This window comes from Diabrotica undecimpunctata, chromosome 9 (genome assembly GCF_040954645.1).
Source record: "Diabrotica undecimpunctata isolate CICGRU chromosome 9, icDiaUnde3, whole genome shotgun sequence".
Lineage (NCBI taxonomy): Eukaryota > Metazoa > Arthropoda > Insecta > Coleoptera > Chrysomelidae > Diabrotica > Diabrotica undecimpunctata.
The window spans coordinates 34,394,739-34,406,793 of record NC_092811.1 but is presented as its reverse complement, the minus strand read 5'-3'; the positions used below and the strand labels follow the sequence as shown (position 1 = coordinate 34,406,793).

The 12,055-nt window shown below is 33.1% G+C and overlaps 1 protein-coding gene across 2 annotated transcripts in view; it reads right to left on the bottom strand.

Moving 5' to 3' along the window:
* Window positions 1-12,055, bottom strand: part of LOC140449818 (dynein axonemal heavy chain 1-like) — a 1,063,244-nt gene that overhangs the window by 1,038,869 nt on the left and 12,320 nt on the right. For both annotated transcript variants that reach the window (XR_011951893.1, XM_072543176.1), the window contains exon 3: window positions 7,800-7,948. Coding sequence is in view for 1 of the 2 variants with exons in the window: in XM_072543176.1 (XP_072399277.1) it covers window positions 7,800-7,948 (149 nt within the window). In the remaining variant the exon portion in view is untranslated. The remainder of the gene's footprint in view (window positions 1-7,799; window positions 7,949-12,055) is intronic.

The following is a 12,055-nucleotide window of genomic DNA, read 5'->3' as shown; positions in this document are numbered from 1 at the left end:
TTAGAGATGTTTTATTAAAAATAGGTTAGTTATTACTGCATTCTACGAAAAATTGCATTTTATTATTAAATTCTATTCATTTTATTCATTAAAATCCGGAAAAATTAGAAGTATAAAAAAACCGTATCAATGGGCTCCCATTTCCTCTAATATATACTTCTTCAATAAACTTCGTAAATATTTTATTTATAATATAGAGTAAGATCCCAGAACGATCAGACATAACTTATTTTCACACAGATGAAACCTTAGAGTCTCAGTAGCGTCTCGTGTGCTTTGAATACCTGCGTATTTATGAAACTTGCTGAGTGACACCTGGGCAGGTACCAGGTGGAAAAGGCAACTAACAATAAGAGCTATTTAACTTAAATTTATATAACTGATTTTTATACATATTTTGTAGAATATTATTTTGAAAATACTGTAATAAGTGTCAGACACTTGTCATAGACCAGAACTTTTTGTCAGACGCTTTAAAGCTCCACTAAAATTAAATGAACTTTACTTACTTTTACATGTCTGATTTTTAAATATGTTATTAATGGAACTATAATAAAGTTACATTTAATCAGTCAGATAAATTAGAATGACCAAACATCCCTTAAACACATAAATTAGTTAACCAGAAGTATGAGCGCGAGAGTGCTGTGCTTTTACTCTACTGTGTATGTGCCCTTTGGGCCTAACCTATAATATCTAGTCTAGTTCGAATCTGTCAGAGCACCTATTTTTGTTGTTTATATCGTGCAGTTTGTGAGTAATATTAAGTTATTTGCAATAGTGAAAGTCATGGAAGAAAACAATTCAAAATGTATATTTTGTAAACAATCCAGTAATGCATTAAAGTTATTTACTAAAGAGCAATTTAAAAAAATCGAAATTGTATTAAAACTGCGAATAATCCATAACCTAAAATTCAAAGACTTAGTTTTACCGGATGATATGTGTGATAATGGTGATCATCGAGAATGTTACAAAAATTTTACTGCTTTGCCAAAGAAGTATTATTCCGCCATTCCAGAAAAACCAAAAAATGCTAAAAAACAGATGTATCAAGTATTGTTGAAAATATATCAGCTGCGTCGACATCAAGCTTACCAAGTAATTCTAATATTAATAATGATTTATGTACAGCATCAACCTCAAGTCAACAAAATAATTCTACAGTTACTGATTTAGATGTAGTGTCAAATTCAAGTTCAGCTAGTACTATACTTGAATTTATTATAATACCTGAGCCAAGTGTGGAGTCGAGTGTTGAATTAGAATCAGTTGAACCGGTGTTATGTAATTTGGAAGATCTTAGTGTTGCATTTTAATGTGATCTTGAGTCCTCTTCTCATATTTCATTTGAAAGTGATATGAATACTGACAGAAACCAGACATGTATTTATTGTGACCAAAAAACTAAAAGACATAAACTGAATAAACTACCTTTGCATGCGTGTGATAGAAACGATTTCTTAAAGAAATTAAAAGATGACGAGAAAGACTCAGAGCAATTAATTGAGAAAGTGCAAGCTGTAACGGATTCAACAATATATTACCACAAAAAATATCATTTTGGAATATTTATACAACATATCGATAAAGAAAAATACAATTAAAACGCCTTGGCATACTCTTCGTCAGCGTCATCAAGCTGTTTTTGATGAAGTTTGTAGTTTTATACAAAAAAATGTTATAGAAAAAGAACGACGTTATTTTCTTACTTATCTCCACAGACACTATAGTTCGTCCCAAACCCTTCTTTCAGTGCGTCATAGTTGATCGAATTCTCTCTAACACATTAAGCTAGAAGTGACAGAAAAAACGTGTATCTGTGATTATTATACATAGAACTTAGAAAATTATTTATCGTAAAGCTAATTCTGCTTACGGATGTATAATTGGTTGGAGTTTAGAATACGCTAAATAGATATCCAATCAACGATGCGCATAAATATAATTTGACGCAGATTGTCTAGATCGTGACAGTACTTTCACAATGTCAACTGATAAAATGATAATTGTCATTCCAGGTTAGTATTATCAGACATTTTACAGTGAAAATTTAATTTTGTATTTATTGTCATAAAAATATTTTAAATATATCGAGAAAGAACAAAGACTAATATTAAAATTATTAAATTATTTTCAATTAGAAAAAGAGAGATTACGATCCTACAACTGTCAAATTTAACTAAAATGTCATGCAATAATTCTCGACATTCTTAAAATCCTATATGACGTCAAAATTAGTGACGCACTGAAAGAAGGGTTTGGGACAGACTGTACATGGAATTATTTAACGACAAAGCAGAAAATTCTAAAGAAATTATAGGTAATTTCACTCCTCATAACTTAGAGACAAAAATAAACAAAATATTTATGAAGGAGATCAAGTTCCTAATGTGTCAAAATAAGAAGATACTTGCTCCAAAACACGTTTCTGTTATTGATGAGGAGTTATTGGATGATTTAAAGGATCAGGACATTTTGAATAAAGCTGCTTTAATATTAAGGAAATCAGTACTACAAGCTGAGAAAAAAAATTACCTATTAAAGTATCTGTACAGAATCTTGAAGACGGTGAAGTTTCAGTGCCGGAAAGCTTATCTCAATTTTATTTTACTCTGATTGCAGGAAGTAACAACCAAAGGAAAAATAATAAGAAATGTATTCGATTAGTTTAATCTTTGAGCCAGGATGCTGTATATGCTGTCTTTAATGGTAAATGTAAAACGTCAAAGCATATTAAGCTCGTAATATCTTTAAAAAGCTTAACAAGTAGTCGTAATATAATAAACATAATTCACAGATATGGTCATTGCATTAGCTATCCAGGTGTAGAAGAACTGGAAACTGAAGCTACTTATTACGCCATGCAAAAATCCACCATATGTTGGTATAATTTATCAAAACGTAGACTCAAATGCTTTACATAAATTAGAAACTTCAAATTTGTCTTCTGCCACCAGCGAAGAACCTGGAATATCGGGAAAAAGACGACGCAGAACGCTAGAGGTTACTGAGATAGATAGCAGACCATACATGAAAAAACCCAAGATGACTGATAGTTCGATAGACAAATTTCTATTTATGAAGTTGAAGAAACACTGCCTGTAAATTGATTTATTGGTATATATGAATTATACAAAAAGATTGATATAATTTGGATGATCAGCTATGCTTGCCATTTACCAAATCTTCCGATGTGGGTTGGCTACAATACCTTGATCAGTAATAATGAAAATAATGAAAAGCCAGTTGTTTCTTATCTATCTCCGATAAATTCATCGCCTACAAATTCATCGGTTATTTTGGAAACAATGGAGCAAAGCTTACAAATTTGCGAAGAAGTTGAACAATCTTGCATTCAAGTTACTTATGATCTTGCAATTGCCAAAATAGCCTTACAAATTCAAGCTACTGAAGCACTTAAATTTGACAACCTATTTATTCATTTGGGACCATTCCATATCATGATGTCGTACTTAAAAGCTATACCCAAAGATATCCTAACTGGTATCTTTTCTACAATAAAGCAAATATAATTTCTTATGAAACCAAATTGCTCCGAATTAATTAATTATCCCAAATATATTCAATACATTCATTTACTTTAATATTTATCTTAATGCTAGAGTTCATCATATTAAAATAGAAATGCAAAAATATCTAATCGGAATAGGATCGAAAACAGTAAGTATTCTTAATGTATTTGAATTTTTTACTCTGAGGCTCATGCGCACAGCACTCTCGCGCTCATACTTCTGGGTAACTAATTTTTGTGTTTAAGGGATGTTTGGTCATTCTAATTTGTCTGACTGATTAAATGTAACTTTATTATAGTTCCATTAATAACATGTTTAAAAATCAGACATGTAAGAGTAAGTAAAGTTCATTTAATTTTAGTGGAGCTTTAAAGCGTCTGACAAAAGTTCTGGTCCATAACAAGTGTCTGACACTTATTACAGTATTTTCAAAATAATATTCTACAAAATATGTATAAAAATCAGTTATATAAATTTAAGTTAAATAGCTCTTATTTTTAGTTGCCTTTCTCACCTGGTACCTGCCCAGGTGTCACTCAGCAAGTTTCATAAATACGCAGGTATTCAAAGCACGCGAGACTATAAGGTTTTATCTGTGTGAAAGTAAGTTATGTCTGATCGCTCTGGGATCTTGGACTAATAGATTTTATGAAACAAAAAAAATTATCCTATTCAATTTTTTCTACTTTAAAGTAGGTAGTTACTAATATTTCTTTAAAAACAAAAAATCTCAAAGAAATGAAAATGAAAAATGAATGAAAAAATTTTCATGGCAACTTATTTATTTATTATTATTAATTTATTTTCCACTTTTTAAACAAATTATAAAAAAATATATTTTGCTTCAAAATTACTTTCTTTTAATAATTTGAATTATTCTAAGAATGTATTCTTTTATTTATTTATTTTTTTTTTTTTTTTCGTAAAATACTTATTTTAAACAATTAAAAATGCTGAAAAATGCCGATTTTAACGTTTTTCGAGTCCATTTTTTAATAGGTTATACATCGAATTTAAAAAAAAAAGTCAGTTTAAAATATTAATGAACAAATCAATATACTTTAACGTTTAAAACACATTGTTTATTTTTTACCCATAAGCTGATTCTTATTTTATATAAAAGAATAAATATTATGCTACAACATTACAGTAAAAAGTTAACCCAAAGTTTACCACGGGAAGCTGTTTATTTATAACAATTTTTCAACAAATAAAAGATTTCATTTGTGTTTGAACTATTTATTCATCATGAACAGCATCATATTCTTCCGATTAAAATAAGATTAAGATTGTGGTAAGAAGTAAACAATGTGTTTCAAACGTTAAAGTTTGGACGATCATCAAGTCTATGTATTCCAAAACGCAACGGTCGCAACGGTATTTCAATTTGTTTCTGTAAACGCTTTACTGTTTGCTGATCGACGAAAAAAGCGAAAATGTACCGTTTTTTGACCTTAATTTGTTAATAATTAATTAAGTCCAAAAGATCGACTGCAGGAAGCATATAGGTTCTTGTTATAGAGGTCCATACTACTCAAAACAACTCGGCCGGTTGCCTGGCCGGACGAATATCACAAATAGGGTACTTTTTTTGCTTATTTCCCTGTTCTAATAATATTAACTATCAAAAGAAGAAAACTTGAGTACGTGGGATATGTGATAAGAGGGCAAAAATCCTCATTATTACAACTTATTATGTAAGGCAAAATTCGTGCAAAAAGCGAAATGTGGAAAGACGAAGATCCTAGCTTAAAATATTCAGCGAATGGTGAATGCAGTAGTGTAGAACTATTTAGAGCGGTCAACAAGGTCCACATAGCCATGATGATTTCTTATCTTCGATAGAAGATAAAACTTGAAGAATACGAAGAGATTCTTAATAATTTTAATATTTGTAAGTAATATTACATATTATTTAGATGAGTTGTGTCACAGTTTTTATAATTCTTTTGCAGTTTTGGCTGTACTGATTTCCGTATGGACCTGTGGAGCACCCAATGGGGTTTTGGGGGTAAAACCCTCCCAGGGCATATAAAGTAAAAATTATATAAAGAATAGTAGGAAAATGTAACTTGCCTTTCACACACAATACAAAAAATCCAAAACGCTAATTGAATAATTAAATTACCATTTTTGAATATGTAGAACACAATAATTATTTTTTTATTATGATTATTATGTAAAAAAAGTGATAAGTATTGTTTGTTATGACATTTATTTTTTTTAAATTAAAAAAAAAACAATAATTATTGTATAAATACACAATAATTAATAATATTTTTCATTATATTTAGATATAAATACCTAATATTAGGCTTATGACAAAAGTAGACAGAACGAGTCTGTTGCGAGTAGCATGCGCCTACAGGACTGTATCTGGCCTTGTGGACTATCACGGGTTGTGTTACTCTGCATGTTTTAGCAGTAGAAAATAAACATTTCTATGAGAGAAGAGAGCATTTGACAACAGCTATAAAAAAAAGAAGAAAGGAAAAGATCAATGGAAAGATGGCAAGAAGAGTGGAACAGTGGACCTAGAAAAGGCGTATGATACAGTTCCAAGATTTTAATTGTGGCTAGCTTTGCAACAACTCGACATTAGTCCATACCTTTTAGTAATAATCACAGAAATATACAGGGATAATACTACTTAACTAAAAATCGGAAATAGACTATCAGAGCCAATAAAAGTAACTAAAGAACTAAAACAAGGATGCAGTATGTCACCCTTACTGTTTAATTTATATATTGAGGCAGCCCTCCAAAATTGGAAAAACCACTGCCAGGAAATGGGGATCCCCATAGGAAATGACGCACTGTTCTCCCTGAACTTTGCAGATGACCAAGTCGTCCTAGCTCAAGATTCTTATGATCTAGAATTGATGATAAAGCGTCTATACAGAGAATATGTAAAATGGGGGTCACAAGTCAGCATGAAAAAAACAAAATATTAAGTTATCAATTCAGATGCAAGGTTTGAAGTGTTGATAGACGAGGACGTGGAAATCAAACAAGTGGAAAAATTTAAATATTTAGGTGCACTCATTGCTAAGAACGGCTTGGGAGAAACCGAAATTAAACACCGAATTAATCAGTATGTTTGAACTCCTTATGGTCGGATCGCAACATTTCCCAAAGGAACAAAAAAAGAATAGGGCAAACCATTGTTGAATTAGTTCTTTGTTATGGCTCTGAAGTATGGACAATTAATGCAGACCTAAAGAGATGATTGTTGGCAGTTGGAATGGATTATTTGAGAAGAAGTGCTAGAACATCAAGGCAGGAAAGGAAAACCAACGGCTCTATAAGAAATAATATGAATGCTACAGAAACGGTCATTGACAGAATAGAAAGAAGAGGTGGTTCAAAATGGTTTGGACACATTGAGAATGCCTGACGAATGTTGGCCTCAAAAACTTCACAAATGGAAGCCCCCTGGAAGAAGGAAAACATGTAGAACTGGACGTTCATGGAATGAAGGAATTAGAAGAGCGATGGAATCAAGAGGTTTGGAGGAGGACCATGCCTTAGACCGGGAAGATTGGCGGGGGAGAACGAGAATACTGAGAAGCCGTCTCCAAAATGTATTGTATTTACAAGTTGGATTAATGTCAAACGTCAATAAACTTATTTTAACCTTCAATTGTGGCTAATTCCCATTAAAATAGTAATTACTTTAAAATGCAACAAGAAAATAGCTTCAGAACAATAGATAAGATCTAGATAACAGAAGGGAGTGTTCCAAAAATGTCGTCAGCCTTACAGTGGCCACCCCACTTTCGGAGTACGGTACGTGCGACAGTCAACTGCACACAAGTAAGAGAGTGTGGTTTTAGTTGGTAGGCAGGATAATAGATACCTGAATCTTTGGCACTGCTATCTTTAGTACTTTAAATTAAACTAAAACCCAAATTTTAGGGACTCAAAATGGAGGTAGCATAAATTTCAAAACCGCCCCCTCAGACAAATTCTTGGTGCGCCACTGGCATGGACAAACCGAAGTTTTGCAGTTTCAGAGAGAAGACAGTGCTTCTATATTTCATAAAATTAGTGTATTTTATAAAATATTTTGGTATTTTATAAAATGCTTTTTTATAAAAAGTGGCTTATTAGACCTTATATGCCAGACTAAACAAATATGGCAACTTGGAATAGAAAAACTTAGATTATTCTGATCAAATACTCAATACAATGATAGTAGTTTCAAAATATCTACCCATCTAGTAAATTATGATTTTGTTGCATCGTTAAAGACTCATTTACCTGATGTCAAACTCTTCGTTGTCAAATAGTTCCAATGGCAAAAATCCAATCCATGTTTTATCAGGAAGATGTTCTCTTATTAGATCTATAGGCATTAAATCTGTGTTTTCTATGTCTCTTATTAACAAAAGTTCTTTTAGATCTTGACTCTAAAAATAATTATCAATATTTTAACATGCTTTTTTTATTTTATTGATAACAGCATCAACCACTTTGGGTTATTAGCTGTACATTGTAGTTAGCTTGTACAGTTGTAGCTGTAGTTAATACATATATAATACATAGATTTTTTTTTAGATATAGAAGGGGCATTTAATAATGTTACCATCAACTCTTTGATAGGGGCTATGAGTAGACGAGGCGCACCTGCGGTAATATGCAGATGGATAAGGGCATCCCTGGAGAATAGGACAGTAATGTCCACTCTGGGTAAAGCAACCATCAAAGCAAAAGTAGGTGGAGGCTGTCCACAAGGAGGAGTTCTGTCCCCTCTACTTTGGGCAACCTTGGTAGATGATCTCCTCAGAAATCTGTCCACAGAAGGCTTTTATTGTCTAGGATATGCTGACGATATAGCAATCGTTGTCAGGGGCAGGTTTGCTCAGGTAGTTTCTGAGAGAATGCAAGCAGCCCTAACTATAGTTGACGACTGGTGTAAACAAGAGAGACTGATAGTCAATGCTCAGAAAACACAAATTGTCAACTTCACCAAAAAAACAGCACTACAAGGCCTAAAACCACCGGTGCTGGGAAGAACAGAGATTTTATTTGCCAAAGAAACAAAATACCTTGGGGTATATTTTGATCATAGGCTTACATGGAATACTCACATTCTAAAAACCACACAGAAAGCTACTATGTCCTTGGGCAGATGTAGAAGAATGTGCGGTAAGAATTGGGGACTTAACCCCAAAATGACTCTATGGTTATATACAAGGGTTATTAAACCCATGATAACCTATGGCTCGGTGACGTGGTGGACAAAGACGCAGCAAGTGGGAGCAATAAGGCTGCTAGGTAATACACAAAGGCTAGCATGCCTGTGTATTACGGGGGCCTTAAAAACAACTCCTACTGCATCGCTGGAAGTCCTGTTGAATCTACCACCACTTTATATCTTTATACAGGGCGAAGCCAGATCCGTGATGCACAGATTAATCCATAGTCAGCGACATATAAGCCAGATGCATGGTACTGACAACAGAAAGCTAATCGAGGAGCTAAAAGCCGATATTGTGATGGGGAAACCTATCGATGCAACAGTTACGAGATATAGCTTTAACAATAAGTTCACAATTAAGATACCAGGCAGGGAAGACTGGAATAAAGGTGTACCCATACAAGCTGCCGCTACCTGGTACACGGATGGCTCAAAAACATCGGAGGGTGTGGGAGCCGGCATAGTAGGGACAAATCAAGGGATAGATTTCCCGGTAAGTCTATCTAAGGATGTGACAGTTTTCCAGGCGGAAATAACTGCAATCTATCACTGCGTAAAAGAAATAGAAAGGCAGGAAAGAACGTTCTGTTCAGTTGCCATCTTCACAGATAGTCAGGCAGCGCTTAAGGTACTCAATTCTGTAGAGGTAAATTCTAAGCTAGTATGGGATTGCGTGTGTGCCCTAAATAAACTAGGAGACCGTAGCAAGGTTACGGTAGCTTGGGTACCGGGGCACGAGGGTCATAAGGGCAATGAAAAAGCAGATGAAATGGCCAAACAAGGCTCATCATTGCCATTCATTGGACCGGAACCCTTCTGCGGAGTTGCTAAATCAGTAACAAGAACGGCTACAAGGAAGTGGGTAGCTCGCAAATCTCTGGAATGGTGGAGGAATTCACCAGGACAAAGACAGGCGAAACAGTTCATTACAGAACATTCGCCAAAATTTACGGCAGACCTAATAAGCAAAGACAGGAAAACAGTCAAGGTCATAGTAGGTCTTCTAACAGGGCACTGTAAGCTGAATAGGCACTTGAAGCTGATGGGATTATCAGATGATGACCTGTGTAGATTCTGTCACCTCGAAGAAGAAACAGCAGAGCACATTTTATGTCAGTGTGACAGTCTGGCAAATGTGCGGTTCTTTGCATTAGGAGAAAAAAATCCACCGGCAAATAGCTACATGGAAGGTACAGTCTCGAAGCTACTAGACTTTATAAAAAGGGTCAGGCTAGAGAATGTTATCTAGGACTAGAGGACCACAATAGATCTGAAAAGGTCGCAGTGGAATAGGCCGAAAGACCACCTCTCTTAATCTAATCTAAATCTAATACATAGATACTAAATCTAAACAGCATTTTTGATTAATTATTTGGTTCACAATTAGGTAAGAATATCATATTTTATATTTGCAAACAGCGTTTACAAAACATTAATAGTTGCCGTTTGTTTAAAACATTGATATCTCTCAAGTAATTAAATATATTTGTAAATTTACAATGTGCTCCTGAAAACAAGTTTAGAAATTAGTTTCACGTTTATTCTCTCACAGGTTGTACGTTTAAAAAAATGAATTCTTGCAAACTTAACGCAATAATTTTAATACTCCAAGAAGAGGAAGAAGAAGAAGAGTTGATAACGTTAAATCTAAATAAAAAAAAATAAAAATGTAAACGAAATTTTTTCATGTCTTAATACAGAAGGTGCTTTTAAATTAACAGTCGAATAAAGATTGTTTCAAAACGAGGAAAAATTTCGAGAATATTTTAGACTTTCCAGGGATTTATTTGGAACTGTCTTACAATTTGTACTAGATCCAGTAGTCTTTCATCTTCCTCGAAAGAAAATTAAGTAGACATCACTTAATTATTACAATAATAATAACTATATTATATTCGCCTGACAGAAAAGTAGAATATCAACACTACGGAAGCGTGATCAATTCATTCCCAAAATCTAGAGATGCTGAAGAGGTATCTCCTTGTTACAAAATCACTTATACTGTAACTGATTATATACAAAAGCGTATCAAAAGTAACAAGTAGAAACTCACAAGTAACGACAATCTATACCTCTAAACAAAGACGCTTAATTTGCAGTTTTAACAGATATGGATTCAGTAATCCTTACGAATCACATGTATGTTGAATTTAATTATATAAATATAATTATTACTTTTAATAGCTCTATGTATGTGTGTGTTAGTATAATTATAGTGTTGGTTTATAATTATAGTGTTATTTAAATAAACTTAGAACTGTGAACATTTTTAAGGTGTTTGCTGTTTTCTCTCAACTGAAGTAAGTAAAATTAATATTATTTTGACTCTATTATAATAATTGTTATGATGATAAAAGGGTTGCAAGTGTCAGTCCATAATTGAAAAGATATATTAAAAAGGTCAATACTCACAATCTAATATTTACTTTCAAAGTTTTACAGAAGCGATCGGTTTCGAGGCTTTCAATATTTGCCTCATCCTCAGGCCCAGCAAAGAGATTGTTTTGTTGAAAACCAATAATATAGATATCGCCAATAAGAAGTTTTCCGCTTACATCCAGGGTACTGTCTGTCTTCATCTTTTCCTGATGACACTATCATTGTAGTGAGGTGATATGTTGATCATTATATACGTATGTAAATAAAAGGTCTTACTAAGTAAAGAGCTTTAGGTCTTTACCTTGTAAGAACCTGTGACAAAAACAACAAAAAAAGGACATCATGCTGCATAATATGTGATTTTCCATCTTCCATAAGTTTTTAAACTATATAAAGTCCGGATGTGGCAGCTTATACTGTATGTGTATTTGTCTTTAACTACTTTTAATTTTATTACAAACCAGAAGATAATCCTACCTTTTTAATAATAAAAAAACTTTGACAACAACAACATATATAAAGATCAACATATCAGCTCACTACAATAGATAGAATCATAAAGGAAAAGATGAAGACAGACAGTACCCTGGATGTAAGCGGAAAACATCTTAGGCAAATATTGTAAGCCTCGAAATCGGTCGCTTCTGTAACACCTTGAAAATAAAGATTTTGAGTATTGACCTTTTTAATATATCTGTTCAATTATCTATTATCTATTATTTTATTAGAATATTAGCCTGTAAATAATATTTTGCAGGTTTGTATACACAGTCACTAAAACAAATTAATATGTCGGACACGGATTCTGCCGATGAACTCGTAAACATACCTTTAACTCCCCCCAAAAAGAGATTGAAAAAATTCCATTTAAGCGTAAACGTTAAAGAAATAATTGTAAACGTGTATAAACACGAGTTACAAGAAAATCTGGCGTTAA